Source organism: Dichomitus squalens (assembly GCF_000275845.1).
Source record: "Dichomitus squalens LYAD-421 SS1 unplaced genomic scaffold DICSQscaffold_7, whole genome shotgun sequence".
Taxonomy (NCBI): domain Eukaryota; kingdom Fungi; phylum Basidiomycota; class Agaricomycetes; order Polyporales; family Polyporaceae; genus Dichomitus; species Dichomitus squalens.
Window position 1 is genome coordinate 1,274,214 of NW_006766889.1, and position 16,971 is coordinate 1,291,184.

The following is a 16,971-nucleotide window of genomic DNA, read 5'->3' on the forward strand; positions in this document are numbered from 1 at the left end:
GGTGATGTCAAAGGAGCGGTGTTGTCTCCTTGAATGCGCTGGGCTTTACCGGACGCCAATGGAGTCCAGATATGGCTCCTGCTCCACCGTTTTTGGCACCAGCCCCCGCTTCCCCGCATTCTCGAAGTCTAGCTCCGGTCTCCGCAAGCTTCGAGCCAGGCCAGACCACACAAGAGGTCCTCATCAGAGCGACTCCGCGAGTACAACGTGCGTGAAGAAGGGTGCCGAGCGTGCAGCATACAACCTCATCACACCGACTCAATCACACCGTTCAATTCCATGCAAGGCATATATATGCACACGCACTAGCTTGCCACATCCTCGCCCACACCGGCACGCCGCCTCGCGCTTTCCGCCTCTATCTCCTCCGCCATCCTGTCCAATGTCTTCTGGTTCTCCGGCTTCCCTAGCTCGACTCGCCACGTCTCGTCGTCTCTCAACCTATGTCCAAGCTTCCGCTTTACCTCCGCGACATACCCGACCTCGCTTGGGCATCGCGCTAGCCTGTCCATGCGCCTCTGCTCGTCAGTCATCCGCGCGAGGACGTGCGGGGGAGGGCCCTTGTTCATCAGCTTGCGAAGGCGGTTCGTGACCTCCCCGCGTCGCCACCGCTCGCGTTCGCGCGTTTTATTCCGGACTTTCTCCCGCCGCGCCTCTTTGATGGCGGCGAGCATCTCGGGGGGATAAGGCGACAGCTGACGCTGGCGCTCGAGCTCGAAGCTGTCGGATATGCTCTTCATGAGGTCGTCAATCGGCTGACCTGTTAACACGCCCTGCATGCCTTAGTATACATGCGCGCGCAGAGCAGAGAGAAAGACGCACGCCATCCGGCAACGTCCTCCGTGAAGACGCGCTCGATCGGCTTCTTGCCCTTGCCCTTGGCCCCCGTACCGACAAGAGCCTCTTCGAACTTGATCTCCGCATACAGCAGCTTCGCGTGCTCTTGGGCGGTCTCAAACAAATCAATACGACGTTGGCGCGCTTTGCGTCTCGCCGTGAGCATGCCCGTGATGTGCAGCGGCTGGGGGACGAGCCGCGGAAGAGGTTTGTTGAAGAGGGTCGGTCGGAGGTAGGCCCCGGTCATGATCGGACGCGTGCGCATCCTCTCGTACCAGTCCTAGAGGATAGGTTGAGATGACACCGAGCCTCGCGAATGAACGGAGATACGTACCAGCTCCTCTTGGTAGACCAGGTCTGCTCGACGCTGCAACCGTGCCCCGTCCAGCATCCTGCTGTACCGGGCGCATACGGCGGTGAAGTGCGGGTCGCCCGCACGAGCTTTCCGGAATATGTCCCACCACTACGTATGCCGCTTAACACCCAAGTCCGGAATAGACGACAGGGGAGCCGACGCACCTTGTGAGCCTTCCGCAGCTCCCGAACGACGTCTCCATGTGCACGCATATTGCTACGGACGCGGAAGAACGCGCGCATGCGCGACCTGATCTTGACAGAAGCCCAAGTCAGTGTCGCGTTCGGTCGTCTGTGTGAGGTCGCGCCACAGCTGGAGACACGTACCACCTCGTCAGGAGCGTCACGGAGGATCCCTCTGTATAACGTCCATAGCGTTGGTATGCGGTGGGCCTCGAGACGGGTGAGGGGGGCCCGAAAGTGCGTCGGCCGAAGCGGCGCGAGGAGTGCCGCGATACGGGCGCGGTGCGCGAGAGACTCCGGAGAGGGGAGCGGTATGAGCATTCAGAGGCTGGCAAGATGAGTCGATAGTGGGGCTCTCAGATTGTAAACGGAGGATATCTTAGACAAGACAAGCGCTGCGCCATGCAGAGGTTAGCCGTCTATAACGTAGCGATGAAGCTGAGAGAACGAAGTCAACTTCGTCGTTGCGGTCGCGCCTGGTTAGTGTGACAGCCTACAGGGCATGCGCGTCGCGGTCCGCGGAGCGCTGATTAGGCGCTTCGACTCCCATCGCGCATAATTCACAGACAGGGCTAACAAGAGGTTCATGGATTACTAGCAACCTGTATAGACGTACACCTTCGATAAGTCCACGGCGATACGACATTGCAATTCAACAATATGATACGTGAGTCAGCAAGAAAGCCAAGGAGAGACAGCAGTATAGTAGTGATGTGTGAATCTAGACGGGTGACAGAGCAGTGTGAGCCAGGCCTGCAGGACTTCAGGCGAGCTGAGCAAAACCGATGGACCCGTTCTGGTCGGCATCAAAGACGGTGTAGACGTTCTTCATGAAGCTGTCGGGAATATCAGCCCGGGCAAGAGGCTCGATAACTCAGACGACTCACGTATCACCAAGGAGCCAGACGTCATCTCCGAACCCGAGGTCACCTCCAGCGATTGCGCCGACGCAGTCGCTAGAGCCTTCCTCCACCTGACCAAGGTTGATGCTGTTGGGGACGCATGAGGATCCATACAACCGCATGATGTGCAGAAGAAACAGGGACGTACTCGTTGGCACTGATCGACCACGACTTCCCGCCCCAGCTGAACGCAACCTCAGGGGCAGAGTCGCACGGGAAGGTGTACATCCCTTGCTCGAATGCTTGCGCTCCCTGCACGCTCTGCCACAGCGCGTCCGCGGCGGCCGTGGGGGCAGTGATGATCGTGCTGCCCGAGTCTATGATGGTCTGGATCTGCGAGGCGGAGGTTTTGCCGCCGACAGCGACCGAGCCGTCGCCGATGATCCAGTAGCCAACGGCAGAGGAGAGTTTGTGGAATTCGATGTCCCCTGTGAAAGATGCATTGTTGGTTCCGCCAAGCGTCAGTTCTGAACCGGACTGCGCGAGTTTGAAAGCAAAAGTGTTCTGAGCGACAGAGCCCTGCTTCATTGCGGTATAGAAGAAGGGCGTCTGTGAAGAGAAGGTCAATGTCACGCTCTGGACTGGAAGAACAGGGGGAAACGCACGGTTTTGAGACTAGAGAGAGCTGGGAGACCCATCCCCATGATACCGTCCATGGGCTCACTCAGGAACTCGGAGGACTCCTGAGTTACAGCAGCGAAGACCTGTCCGGACACCGTAATACCGCCGACGGAGACTGCAAACAACATGTCACCATCTTGATAGAACTCATGCGCATAAGGGGCACGCTCACCAGTGTCAGAATACGGCGAGCCAGACGTGCTGGAGCCGTCCCCGTAGTTGATCTGGAACGTCCCACTCTGGGGTTGGCTCTCCGATGATTTCGACGGGTCGTACGGCGGGTCCTGTCCACCGCAATCGTGGCATGACACAGAAGGGATCCAAAGGTCAGCGGAGCCGGTGTCGAAGTCGACCACGAAGGGCTGCGGTGGGTTGCCGATAGTGAGCTGGCCAGTCCAGAGGAGATCGCCTTCGTCATCGGTCAGCGGGACGCTCCCCGTGACGGCGCTGGAAGGCGCAGACGACGGAACGACCGTTCCAGTGCGAGTTCTAGTACCGGTGAGTAGCTCGGATACGGTACCCACGGCTGTCAGAGCTCCCGTGTCTGTCGCGGATAGAATTTCAGTTGCGGTCAAAGTTCCAACTGATGGTGCTGGGGTGGGTATCGCGCTGGGTTGTACGGGTTCACTGCTGCTGTGATGACCGTGATCGCGATGCTTGTCGATGACCTGAAGATTGTGACTATGCTTGCTGTTGGACAGTACAGGAGATCAGCTCTAAGATGTGAGGTCGAGTAGTCAGTCTTGAAGCGTACCTTTTCACTCGGGCGATCTCATTCACGGCCTTGATGAGATTGAAAGTGCCATCAGAGTTAGTCAAGCCGCTACGCTTGGTGAGTGGGATGCGCTGGATGCGTGCAGGCTCGCGGCCGACGGGGTTCGCAGAGGCCATGAGACCAAGTGCGATGGCGACGAAGGTGGACTTGCAGACCATGATGACTTTTTGAGCGATGAATGGTGAGCGTTTGCAGAATGCACCTTGAAAGCCTGAGGAAGCGGAGCCAGGTGTCTGAGGACTTGGCCTTGCGACACGCCAACCTTTATATGACGAACCAGTTAGGAACCAAACACCCTTGCCAGGGGGACCAGTGTATGTGGACTCAAAGACGGGCAGCATTAGCTCCGAAATCTGACTGCGAGCACTGTCGGGCGTGCCGATCGCAAGTAATAGTCAAAGGTTCGTTCCGTGACGAGGCTGTCGGTAGGTATCACGAACCTTTACTGCCTACAACTACACGGACACGTGTATTCACCTTCCCAGAGGCACAAATAAGGCCAGAAGCATGCCGCATCGGAGGAATAGTTTTGTAGTCCATGCAACTATCATCTTCGTGTCATCTCAACTGCGGGATGACACGCGTGACGTCGTCCACAGTGTTTGAAGCTGTGCTCTGACGGTTACTGTCCAGTATGGCCTCTGGGCTTTTGACCGGTACATGTAGTGCAGCGAAGGGTTCGGAATAGCAGGTGAGATGTTCGCAGCACAGTACGGAGATGGATGTGCAGGGGCTCGTCAAGTGCGCTCAGGCCGTCGCCATGTAGTGCCTACCGACCGCGTCTGCCTTGCGTTGGACAAAGCAAGAGTAAGAGGTCCGTGATCTCCAGCGATATCAAGACCTACATTGCGGAGGCAGAACAAGGTGGGACGATATACATAGTAGGCAAAGGTTGGAAGTGAAAAAGCTGCCGGTCTCAGTCACGATGATCTGCCGGTGAGTAGGCGCCGAGGTCGGGGACCGCCTCGGCTCGAGCGACTGTGATTCCAAACGTGAGTCTGTGTTGTATCCAGGACAGTTATGGAACGAGCTAGGACATCGTCAATGGGACACCAAGGAATGATGACGGAAAGTGAGGATTTCACAGCTCACAATCCCAGTGCAGTATGTCGGATTCCTCATCTCACCCAATCTGTCGACCTTCCGCTCATCATCATACAGTCCAGCCACGTTTCGCATCATGAGCATGGACAGGAGTACCACGCTTGGAACAAGCTGTCTTCATGACGTGTCTCCGGTCGAAGCTGTCACGCTTATAGCGAACGTGCTCTTGACCGTCCGGAACCTCCGTCGCCGTCCGAGACGGCAGAAGACTTCGAATTCGTTGGCGTCTCACGACTCATCACGTTTGCCACCTCTGCATATCTATGAGACTACCTCAGCCGAGTCTAGTTCGTCATCATGCTGTCGATGAACCATCTTTCTATCATCTTGCTCTTGGGAGGTTTGGTGGTACTTGTACACATATCAGGCATCGGACGAGCCCGACGGCTGCCCGTTCCCCCAGGACCTCCCGGTCTGCCCATTATAGGCAATGTGTTTGACTTGCCTAGGTCGAAGCCTTGGCTGACATATCAGGACTGGGCTATGAAGTACGGTACGTGAGCTCGTTCTGGTTTCATACATACCTGCAGATGCTGATCACCCTGAGCAGGGAAGTTAATTTACATGAACGTACTAGGGCAATCGATCCTGGTCATCAACGATGCAAATGCCGCAGTTGAGCTACTTGAGAAGCGCTGCAGCATCTACTCTAGCCGGCCGCAGTTTCGAATGGCGCAGCTGTATGTCGCCCACTTTTCCGATGTGGTCGCAAGTGCATTATGTCCCACAGGACTGGCTGGCACTGGCATATGGCCCTCTTACCGTACGGCAAGCGGTGGAGGGACCTCCGCCGCGTCTTTTGGCAGTATTTCCGTCCCGATGTATTATCCAAGTATCGTGAGGACCAGGAGGCCGGCGCACACATCCTGCTCCGCAAGCTCCTCGCCAGCCCAGAGAAGCTTACTGAGCATCTGCATTAGTATGTTCTCCTACGATGTCACGCATTCTAGCTGGACGACTCTGAGACCTTCTAGCTCCGTTGGTGCTGCCATCCTTCGCATCGTCTACGGGCTGGATGTAGCAGAGGACAAGGACAGGAATATCGCGCTCGCACACAAGGCTCTATCCGGCGTGGAATTCCACATCGCTGGCTCTTTTGTACTGGAGTACTTCCCAATTCTAGCGCGTGTACCCAGATGGCTTCCTGGGACGGCACTTCTGTGCCGTCTGGATAGTATCCGTCAGGCAGTGTTGCAGTTCCGTGACGAACCATGGTCTTATGTGCAGGAAATGAAAGTACGCTTCCAGTTTGCATCTCGTGGGATAGTCAACTAATATGCCGTGATAGGCTACAGACACGCTGCGAAGGTGTATCGCATGGGACATGATGGAACAGATGCCAGGTTCCTCCGGCGAATTTGGCGCCTCACTCAGCGATTCGACAGCGAGGAGTGCCGCTGGTGTGGCGTACGCAGCTGGCATAGACACGGTATGTCGTCGTCCCGATCTGTAGCTTCACAGGCAGCGATGTCTACATACTGATTCCTGACCTATAGTTGTATGCTACATTGCAGCGACTGTTCGTTGCTATGACTCTGCACCCTGAAGTGCAGAAGAAAGCGCAAGCGGAACTTGATGCAGCGGTAGGGCCGTCCCGTCTTCCTATCTTTGGGGACCGCAGTGCGCTCCCGTACGTCAACGCCATTGTGAAAGAGTGCTTCCGATGGAATGCTACTTTGCCGTTGGGAGTGGCTCATGCCACATTGGCGGACGACACATATGAAGGTTACCATATTCCAAAGCAGACCACCGTTTTTGTGAACGCGTGGTAAATAGTCATTTAGTCACATCAGTGCCATCTGCCATTGACAGGTCCTTAGGGCAATCCTGAATAACCCTGAAGAATACCCCGTGCCCGACAACTTTGTACCAGATCGCTTCCTGCGCGACGGGAAACCAAACTTGTCTATCAGAGATCCCGCGACCGTTGCATTCGGTTTCGGCCGTCGGTGCGTTGCGTACGCTAGTTTTCCTCTGGCTATTGCTAATGGTATCCCAGAATCTGTCCAGGACGATATTTCGCCGATGAGACCATGTTCATTTTCGTTGCGTCCGTACTCCATACGTTCAACATCAGCCCAGCTCTAGACGACAAAGGCCAATCAATACAAGTGCGGCCACTATTGACTACGTCGCTGACTGCGTAAGCTGAACCTTTCGCAAGCAATGGTGCTCGTGCTGATGGCAATGATTGACAGATACCTCGAGGACTGCAGATGCATGATACGACCCCGCTCCATTCAAGCCGAAACCTTGATCGTGCGAACGGCTGATAGACAAGTCGAATGAACCGTTTCGAATAGAGGTATATAGCGCATATCAAGTAATAGCTGCGATCGTGAACTAGGTGAAAACCAAGATTTCGGAACCATGTAGGGTTCAACAGCAGAGGGTTTGTCCGTAATTCGTATCAACCAGGGCCAATCACATGTATGTCCGAGCTATGGGCGCCTGTGAGCTCGTCCTCATCTCGACGCCCTGGTCAGCTTTGGCTAGGTTGACTTGACCGATGAGCTTGTCTGCTGATCGAACTGCTCTCTCTTGGGTGCTTGACACTTGAATTCTGTGAATCGTACATCTACACGTAGCCCCCCTCACCGTCAGCGGATACCTGGGGACAGCGCGGTCCAGCTCGTTGCGCCGAGGTCTATGACGACTCAAAGGCTTCATAAACACACCCACCACGATGACGACGATAGACTACGTTGAGATTCCTTCCTCCGCTACTCGTCTACGCTCAGCCCAGAGCCATGATATCCGCCCCGCTCCCAAGATCGTCACTTCCCTCCCTCGCCCGGAGCACTCCCCCGTCAGGGCCTCTCCTGCAACATCGCAACCAATGTCACCTACTAGAGCAACGTCGAATCTGACATCTATGCTCCTGTCGTCCGCGTTGCAGTTGCCCGCCAACGCACCCGCTGCACCTCGTACACAGGGCAAGGGCGCGCCTCGCCTCCTTTCCAACAAGGATCCACTCTCGCTCCCCATTACCACAGTGAACTTCAAGCGGTTTGTGTCCAAGAGTGGTCCAATATTTTGGCTTCAGGATCGGGTGGAGGAAATCGTGCTGTGGAAGAAGAGCTGGAAGGACACACTAGTGTGGATGGCAGCATACGCGTTCATCTGTGCGTATATACACACAACGGCTTTGAGTATCGCTCAAAGGGTCACAGGCTATTTCCCTAGGCTTGTGCTACTCGTACCTCATGCGATAGCCCTGGGCATTCTGCTAGCTACGCATCCAGCCATAAAGGGCAAAGAAGGCGCAGACTCCTCTTCGCCGAAGGTCGTGCAGGCATCGCCCCCGAACCAAGCTGGAGAGACTAGTGTTGACTACCTGGCCAACCTTCAGGCGATCCAGAATCTGATGGGCGTGGTGTGAGTGTTCCTTTAGTATCTTGCCCAACTTACATACTCATCTCTGTGTGTCTCAAGTTCGGACGGCCACGATTTTGCCATGCAATTCGCGCCCTATTGGACGTACTCCTCACCGTACACCAGTCTCATTCTGTCGTTCGTGCTGGTATCGTTCTTAGCCCTAGTGCCTCTCGTCAACCTCATACCGATGCGGACGTCTTGTCTCATCCTTGGTCTCCTTCCGTTCTTCGTTACACACCCGTTTACGCAGCACAAACTCTTCCCTGCCCTCCAGAGGTCCGGCGCCATGCTGAATACATTGCGCGAACGCGTAATGAGGTTCATCGATGACGACAAGCTAGAAGACAAGCACTGGCGCACGGAGCTTCGCGAGGTCGAACTATGGGAGAACGAGCGATGGGTACGTGACGCGAGCAGCGGCTCCGGTGACCCGACGAAGGCGGAGGGGACGTGGAGCAAGAACAACTTGAGGCCAGGGGAGCGTCTAGCGTGGACACGGGGACGCGATGGTTGGAGTGGTGTTGCCGATGATGGCAGTGGTCAAGTCAGGTAAGCACCTTCCAAATATTCGCGCCTCGTGAGATTGGGTGGACAGCTGCTGATGTCTGTACGCACAGCAGCAACCTCACGTTCTCATTGTCTCCGGGGTGGACCTTCGTCGAAACTGAGGATTGGAGGCCTGACTTGGCAGGATCTTGGGCTGCACCGGAGGGTGCTGATGAAAGTGAGTCCTTCTACACGTCGAAAGCGATATTTTGGCTGATGGCGCACTCCTAGGCGGTTGGGTGTACAGTAATGACTCTTGGCTTGACACACATCCTCATCCATTGGAAGAATGGATGTCGGGTGGAGGTATGACGCGCCGGCGAAGATGGACAAGGCGGATATACTACCGTCCGCAGAGTCCAGTGTAATTTGAAATTGGAACGGTTCGTCGCGTTCTAGATCACCCAGTGGAGAGACGGACACGGCTGCATTCAGGCAAGAAATGAACAACGCGATACCTACGTTTCCATGGATATGCTACCATTGACTTCTCACGCAGACCAGGTCTCCCGGGCTCACAGGGACCTGTGAGCTTCGGACACGCAGAGATGTTCTGGCCTAGCACAGTACCGTGTCCGAAGGTCTGACGTGCAGTTACGAAGCATCAAGCAGGCGGTGACGTTATCGGCTACGCTTCCTCTTCATGCAACCTGTTCTTACGCATGAGCAACCGAACCACTCGCACGCTGAGCCGGCGTTCTGGTAATGATAGTGCGGCCTAGCATAATGCCGGCGCACTTCTGATCTAGCGGCGATATGAGGTTCAAATATATTGTAGCGGAGCCGTGTACGTTGCACGTCACTTGACGCACTATATAACAGACATTCTGTGGTCCTCCACGCCGACCTGTTCCTCACCGGTAGATCCTTTGCAACGGTCATTTCTTTGCCCCAACAGCGAAGTATTGGCCACATAGGTCCTCTCGCAAGGCCAGTGTTGCCCTTGAATTCCGCCGCCTCGCAAGTGCTGATGTAACACGCACAGTCAACGTAAGCCGTTCCGTCTCAGGAACCGTGGGCGAATCGTCATATAACGTCACAGGCTACTGACATGTGCTATAGGTGCACCAGCGTAATCATGGCATTCCAGCTTGAATCGACCGTCAATCTCTCATTAGTTGGGTTCGCCTTCTCCATGGTCATCAGTTATGTATTCGCCCGCGAGAGATGGCGGAAACGCAGCCGCGGTCTTCCACTACCACCCGGTCCTAAAGGCATGCCTTTCATCGGAAATATCACACACTTCCAGAAGCCCGAGCTTTGGAAGGCCCATCGGGAGCTGTGCAACACCTATGGTAAGACTAATAGCTTTGTCTTTTCTAATACTACATACTGATTCTGATATACAGGTGATGTAGTGTACATGTCGGCAATGGGACAGCCATTCGTGATACTAGGCAGTCCTGCAGCCATCTTCGAGCTCCTGGACAAACGTTCTGCCGTTACCTCTGACAGGAGTCATGCTCCGATCATACCACTGTACGTCCTCGTAAAGACGCTCTCTTCGGTTAAAACACCCACAGTTTTCGCAGCATTGGGCAAGATAGTAACTTTTCCTTGATGCCCTAAGGTTCCTGGTGGAGGCGCCACAAGCGAGCCTTCTGGCAGCACTTCCATCCAGCGTCCATCGAGAGGTACATTTCTGTTCAAAAGAAATATACCCGCATGTTTCTGCGCAAGTTATTGGTGGAGCCGTCTCGGCTGCGCGAGCACATACGCCAGTGAGTTGTAGCTCTCAGATCGTATTGGACGTGCTTTCAATACGATTCCCAGCACGTTCTCTGCCACCGTTGTCAAAATCCTCTACGGCGTCGATGTCGCAGATAGAGATGACAGATACATTGCTCTAATAGAGAAGGTCCTATCCGTGGTCGTTGCTTTCACACCGGGAAAGTACCTCGTCGATGTCTTCCCAATACTTCAATACGTACCCAAGTGGATCCCAGGAGCGGGGTTTCAACAGGACTTCGAAACCTGGCGTACGGCAGCCCTAGAGGTCAAGACAATGTTGTTTCGTGAGGCTACGGAACGGGTGAGTGTCCCAGGCTCTTCACTAGTCCGGCTCCGCTAACTTGATCGGTCTGCAGTACGCTGAGGATGCAGGTCGGTCCGTTATCGCCCAACTTGCCGAAAGGGTAGACGACGAGACCAGGGAGGCGGCCTTCGAAGAGTACGAGATCATCAAGAATGTCGGTCTTACTGCGTTCGAAGGTGCGTTCGGCGAAGAGCTCTAAGATGTGGAAACTGAGGCAATATGTCTCCCATTCAACCAGGCGGAGCTGACACGGTGACACTTCTGCAGCCATTGCACTCATCTTGATCAATGCTGATTGTACCACGCCAGACATTCTCCACATTACAATCATTTTTCGTCGCAATGTCTCTGTTCCCTGAGGTGCAGCGCAAAGCTCAGGCGGAGATTGACTTCGTTGTGGGACCCAACCGGCTTCCGGATTATGGCGATAGGGATGCGCTTCCGTACGTCAACGCTCTCGTGAAGGAGGCGCTACGATGGCAGCCCGTGTTGCCTTTCAGTCTTCCTCACTCGACCACGGAAGACATGGAGTATTCGGGATACTTCATCCCCAAGGGAACTATCCTCATGCCTAGTAGCTGGTCTGTTCGATAATAGGGCACTCAGAGAAACGACAGCTGATCAACAATAAAACAGGGCCTGTCTGCACGACCCCGAAGTCTATCCGGAACCCGGACGTTTCATTCCAGATCGTTTCATGCGTGATGGCCAACTAGATCCAGACGTTCGGGACCCCGCACGTTTTGCATTTGGATATGGAAGAAGGTCCGTATCACGAAAGGCCGCAATTTTACGAGATGACGACCCTGCTTTTCGCAGAATTTGTCCTGGGAGACACTTCGCAGAAGCTGCGTTGTTCCTGAATATCGCGATGGTCCTCTATGCCTTCGACATCGCTTCTCCCATTGATGACTGCGGGCAACCTACCCACATCGAGCCTAGAATGACGGACACTATGCTTACGTGAGTGCCACTCCCTCATATGTCGCTTGTTAGAACGTAGCTCAAGGGTGCACATCACAGGTATCCTCTAGATTGCCGCTGCACTATCACACTCCGATCAACTAAGGCTAGGGAGCTCATTCTCTCCGACATTTCGTAATCCACAGAGCTCGATGCCCGTTGGACAATTCTATGCCAACGGGGACCTGTTATTCCGAGTCTGTATATTACTGGGGTACAGCCCGGGTCTTTGTACCTGACCGGGCTTTTGTGCCGCGTCGAGTGAGTGGTATCAACCATTTCGTGCCAGTCCGATGCCTTGTAGGATGAGTTCAAGGAAGCTATCGTGCTTCGCATATACAGATGCTAGGTCGAAGAGAACGCTCACAGCCACGTACGGTCTTGAGGAGCAACAAGTTTCTGCAGAGCGAGACTATCAACTTCTTCCCCCTATACACGTGTGGGTGTTATTCTGGTGTACATAACACGATGTCATTGGCTTACTGTTGCCGTAGGTGCCGCCACAACTTCTGCATTTTGCGGATATCGTCAGTCCATATTGGCAGCGACGTAAACCTACCTGTGAGCAACATCTCACCATACTGCCACAAGTCAGGATCAAGTCAATGTTGGTGAAGTAACTCCTCGGAGGTCCGTGGTCGACCTGTCAGAAAAGGTTCTCCGAACCAGCCGTATGGCGGGTGCTATGCCAAACTGAGGAGATTGTCAACGGCAAGAGGGGCTCATGCTCTATGTATACCAGCCGGTCCGCACTGTGATGCGCACCATTATGGTGAATCAGCATCTAGATGTGCTCAGCCTGTCATCTTCAGCTTTCAAGTTGTGCTATAAAAATCTTCTAGGCTTCAACTATCTTGGTAATTTCCCTTGCTGGGCTGCGCCTACTCAGAGGCCGGATGGAGCTCCACACCTCAGCTCTCGACAACAGCTCGCTTGGAGTGTATGGCTTAACACTTGTCGCTCTGCTGATCATACGATACGTCTGGTCCGCTGCGCAATGGAACAGACGTAGTGGAGGTCTTCCACTCCCACCCGGACCGAAGCCTCTGCCATCTGTTGGCCATATACCTCACCTGCCGGAGGCCTGAGATCTGGAAGGTTCATCGAGGGCTTTGTGAGACGTACGGTGCGTTTATCCGCAATGATGTCTGGGCCGCATGACTGTTGTTCATCCTGATTGTCAAGGCGATGTTGTGCTGCTCACTACGCTAGGTCAGCGTATCGTCATACTTGGCAGCCCCAGAGCGGTGGTAGAAGTCTTGTACAAGCAGGAGCGTTGACTCTTGTTGTCACCCTCTTGCGCGTTTCGCCGAATGTCCTTGCATCGCCTAGCACGTTTGCAGCAAGCATTGTCGAGGTTGTGTACGGAATCGCAGTTGCGGAAACCAATGACCCGTGGGTCTCTCTCATGGAGAAAACTCTCTAGGGCACCGCAGCATTCACTCCTGGACGATATTTTGTTGAGTACCTCTCATGGCTCCAGTATATCCCTGAGTGGGTCCCTGGAGCAGCGTCCAATGGGAGTTCAGGGAGATCCGTACAGCAGCAAATGAGGTGAAGCCAGCTGTGTTCACGAAGAGCACATGTAACCTAGCGAGTTAGCATTTGCTGTGTACTATATTAATGTAGTTCTAACACCCCCGTATACATTGATTAGGATGACACTTCCGACTTCGTTGTTGCAAATCTCCTCACTGGGAGTCTCGGTGAAAACGGTCGTGCTCCGACGGAAGAGGAACTTGACATGGTCATGAATGTTGCTCTCATCGCATTTGAAGTTACGTGCGAAGGTACAAGGTTGTATTCTCTCATACTAAGATGTCTTTTGCTTTGTTCAGCCGGAGCTGATACGGTGAGATCAACTCTGATGGGCTGTACAAGCACCGTACTCATTTTAGCCTGAAGACAGTTTCTACTCTACAATCCTTCTTCCTTACTATTTCTCCCTATCCTGAGGTGCAACGCAGAGCTCAGGTAGTGTTGTGCCAGGCCGGGCTTCAAGCCCTGAAGTCCCGGGTACCCGGCCCTCTAAAGCCCGACCCAGCCCAGCCCTCCGTCGGGCTTTCAGGGCTTGAGGGCCCGGCTTAGAATTTTGCAAGCTCGAGCCCAGCCCTCAAGCCTGGGCTTGTAGAGGGGCCTCTATATCCAGCGGTATAGGGCCTCGGACAGGTTTCAGGGATGCTTAAAGATGAGTCAAGCTAGGAAACATCGAGCAAAACTCACCAAGCTTGACAGCGTTGTTTCCCGGCGGACCTAGAGCAGATGGAAGCGGCCGGTCGGGTGAGCGCTAGACCTACCTGATTCGGAACTGCCGCCCGCTCACTAGTTTTCTATCGTCCCCTGACTCCTCGCTTCGCGAATGGTGGCTATAATCACGCTGGTTATGTTGTATTTCAAGATTACAAGACCTCTATATGAAAGGGAGGTAAGTTCCATATGCAGATTGCTCATTGATGCGTGATAGACCTCAAGCCTGGGCTTGAGCCTGACCCGACCCGGGCCCAGCCTGAGCCCGCCACTAGGGCCCGGCTCGAGTGTTCAGTGAGCCCGAGCCCTCCAAAGCTGGGCCCTAGCCCGGGGTTTTGAGCCCGGCCCGGCCCTGCGCAACACTAAGCTCAGGCAGAGTTAGACGCCGTGGTTGGTCCAAACCGTCTGCCAGACCACAATGATGATCGGGAAGCACTTCCATACATCAACGCCATCTTGAAAGAGGCGTTGCGTTGGCAGAACGTCCTACCCTTGGGCGCGCCCCACCGAACTTATGCAGATATGACGTACGACGGGTAACTCATCTCCGAGGGAACCATTCTAATTGCGTATATCTGGTAGGTTGTGACCACTGAACACTAAAGTGGTGCTGAATTACTCTTGCTACATACTCAGGGCTTGTATGCATGATTCCAAAGTGTACTCAGATCCAGATCATTTCGTTCCAGAACGATTTCTTCAAAGCAACCCAGGAGCGGACATTCCTGATCCCAGTCGGTTCGTGTTCAGATATGGGAGACGGTGAGGCATGGTCATAGCGAGAAAACGTGGAGAAGAAAGAGCTGATTGTCTGCCTTGTTCTTCCTTAGCATCTGCCCTGGACAGTACTTCGCAGAAACGTCGCTGTTCCTCACCATTGCAATGGTACTGCACGTGTTCGACATCGCCCCTCCACTCGACGACACAGGAAAATTTATTGTGATTGAGCCCAAGATGACTAACACGATCCTTTTGTTAGTAGTCTCCTCAGCCGCCTCCCGTTCCCGCCCAACAACTGAACTCCGCCAATACGTAGGCATCCTGTCGATGTGCGCTGCAGAATCATCCCGCGTTCGAATAGAGCCAAGGAGCTGATAAGCGTAGGAGACGAGCACGAAGAGCGAGAAAGTTGATCGATCGTAGTAATGTGCTTAGCAGCTGTTCCGGACGTATCGCAGAGGGTGTTTGAAATTATACGTAGTACTAGTAGACTAATAGAGTACAGCAAGTCACCAGAAGGTACTTAGATAAGCACCAATGAACGTCTCACCACGAGCGTGTTGACTTGATCCCCACACTGTAGCTGGCATACGACGTTCACGCTCGTCAGAGCATTCAAGAAGCCGGCTAATATTCGATCAAACCTATCCAAAGCTGAGTACTTATAGTCTTCTGGCGGCATTGTAATGGTGAGGATGGCTTGCCCAGCTCTAATGGCCACAATCAATGACTTTCAGTGATTCAGGAGTTGGGTAGCGAAGAGTATGTACAAGCAATGGAACTACGAATCGCACTGACATCTATTACAGCCGTGAGCTCGAGGACAACATTCGGACGTTTGGGGGTACAGAAAAAGAGCGAAGAGGCCTTGCGAAGGATATCACTGACTTCTGCGCGCGAGCCAAGCTAGGGGTGTGTGACCAAGCTCTTGGTTGCCAGATCCCCCTCTGTCCCCATAAGGTGAGTTTTTCTCTTTCCATTGTGGGATGCCAGAGCATCTGAACGCAGTGGGGTGGGTGCTGTTGGATTGGGTGCCGTTGGAGTGGGTGCCGTTGGAGTGAGTCATTTGACTAATTATAAGAGGAAACGCATGAGCTCTGTGTTCCACAACGTGGGTTTCCCGATGAATCCTCGACGGTCAGTGGGTTGTTACCTGCTGCACTCCCCTACATCGAATTCGCTGCGGTATGATGCTCAAGTGCTTCTGCTATGCTGGCATGACAGGAAGAGGCTGACTTCTTGTTCATTCAACAGTGTTCGCGCTGGTGAGTGGGGGGTCTGAGCGCAATCAGGTTTGTGTGAAACGCACGGCTATGCCACACATGTAATACGAAGGACTTCACCAGCTTCACCTTCCGCTCTCATCTATCCCCTAATCTACCGCCGCTCTTTCACCTATGCTGGAACGTTATTGATGCAAATAGCCTAACGATGATACGCCGAGCGTTCATATCCTCCGAGGGGTGGCACGTGAGCGTCAGACCAGAATATACATAAGTACCGTGCTCGTGTTGACAGCCCATGCATACGTCCAGTGGATGTGATAAACTCGGGGCTGTGAAGACAAAGATTAGATCCGACTAGAGTCGAAGCAAGATCTTCAGTCAGTAAGGAAAGACTATACTGCAGCAACGAACTGTACCTAGAGTCGAAGCAAGACTACAAAGGTTAAGTAAGTAACTACAAGTTAGAGATAAAGGTAACGAAGTACTCACTCTTCAGTCAGTAAGGAAAGACTGAAGAGGGAGGACGCAATCTGAAGTCCTTATATACTACAGAGAAGTGTCCATGACTAATTGAAGAGTGGTTAGTCACATGTACCATAGTGCGATGAATAATACGATGATAAAAGAATTGCGACATATCGCACCATAGGATGAGTAAGAGATGAGTAAGGCATAGACCTGTCTAGACCGTTCTGGAGTAGTACGGATTGTCCTAGACAGTACCAGAAGAGTCCGGAAGCATAGCTATAGTACACGAGCAGAGAGTCCCAAATATGGTAACATACTACATAAGCGACTACAGCTATGCGCTAGGAGACGCATAGCCTCGTGTAGTCCGGACCGGATAAGTCCAAGTTCAACACTCCCACTCAATCCGTACCTACGGAAGAGCGTTCAGTGTCGAAGACCAACACCTTCACAGAACTTTTTGACAATTGTCAGAGGAACGTTCTTTGTGAGAGCATCAGCCAGCATGTCAGCTGTAGCGACGTAGAAGATGTCCACTTGTCCAGCTTCGTAGAATTCGCGAACGAAGTGATACCAGATCTCCACGTGCTTTGTCCGACGTTCGACTACCGG

General features: G+C 53.6%; 5 protein-coding genes across 5 annotated transcripts; 3 read left to right on the forward strand and 2 right to left on the reverse strand.

Moving 5' to 3' along the window:
• Positions 1-268: 268 nt before the first annotated feature.
• On the reverse strand, positions 269-1,718 carry DICSQDRAFT_83250 (uncharacterized protein). Its single transcript, XM_007364002.1, has 5 exons — positions 1,519-1,718; positions 1,357-1,446; positions 1,172-1,300; positions 823-1,117; positions 269-760 (listed from the first exon to the last, which is right to left on the reverse strand). Exons 1-5 carry the CDS (start codon positions 1,693-1,695, stop codon positions 306-308), a joined length of 1,146 nt encoding a protein of 381 aa, XP_007364064.1. The 5' UTR covers positions 1,696-1,718; the 3' UTR covers positions 269-305.
• A 419-nt stretch (positions 1,719-2,137) lies between these two features.
• DICSQDRAFT_145728 (acid protease) lies at positions 2,138-3,830 on the reverse strand (the record flags this gene model as incomplete). Its single annotated transcript, XM_007364003.1, has 6 exons — positions 2,138-2,210; positions 2,262-2,363; positions 2,425-2,825; positions 2,882-3,012; positions 3,070-3,587; positions 3,652-3,830. 6 exons carry the CDS (start codon positions 3,828-3,830, stop codon positions 2,138-2,140), a joined length of 1,404 nt encoding a protein of 467 aa, XP_007364065.1.
• Positions 3,831-5,495: 1,665 nt separating this feature from the next.
• On the forward strand, positions 5,496-6,923 carry DICSQDRAFT_168399 (cytochrome P450; the record flags this gene model as incomplete). Its single annotated transcript, XM_007364004.1, has 6 exons — positions 5,496-5,695; positions 5,751-6,012; positions 6,065-6,205; positions 6,273-6,544; positions 6,597-6,725; positions 6,776-6,923. 6 exons carry the CDS (start codon positions 5,496-5,498, stop codon positions 6,921-6,923), a joined length of 1,152 nt encoding a protein of 383 aa, XP_007364066.1.
• Positions 6,924-7,407: 484 nt separating this feature from the next.
• On the forward strand, positions 7,408-9,454 carry DICSQDRAFT_83260 (uncharacterized protein). The gene is made up of 5 exons (XM_007364005.1): positions 7,408-7,901; positions 7,950-8,154; positions 8,212-8,703; positions 8,772-8,878; positions 8,932-9,454. Exons 1-5 carry the CDS (start codon positions 7,463-7,465, stop codon positions 9,066-9,068), a joined length of 1,380 nt encoding a protein of 459 aa, XP_007364067.1. The 5' UTR covers positions 7,408-7,462; the 3' UTR covers positions 9,069-9,454.
• Positions 9,455-10,269: 815 nt separating this feature from the next.
• DICSQDRAFT_56071 (cytochrome P450) lies at positions 10,270-15,040 on the forward strand (the record flags this gene model as incomplete). The annotated part of the gene is made up of 7 exons (XM_007364006.1): positions 10,270-10,421; positions 10,474-10,738; positions 10,788-10,911; positions 10,974-10,987; positions 11,045-11,316; positions 11,372-11,500; positions 14,776-15,040. Coding segments are annotated over 7 exons (1,221 nt in total), but the record flags the coding sequence as incomplete, so codon positions are not given.
• Between the last annotated feature and the right edge of the window lie 1,931 nt (positions 15,041-16,971).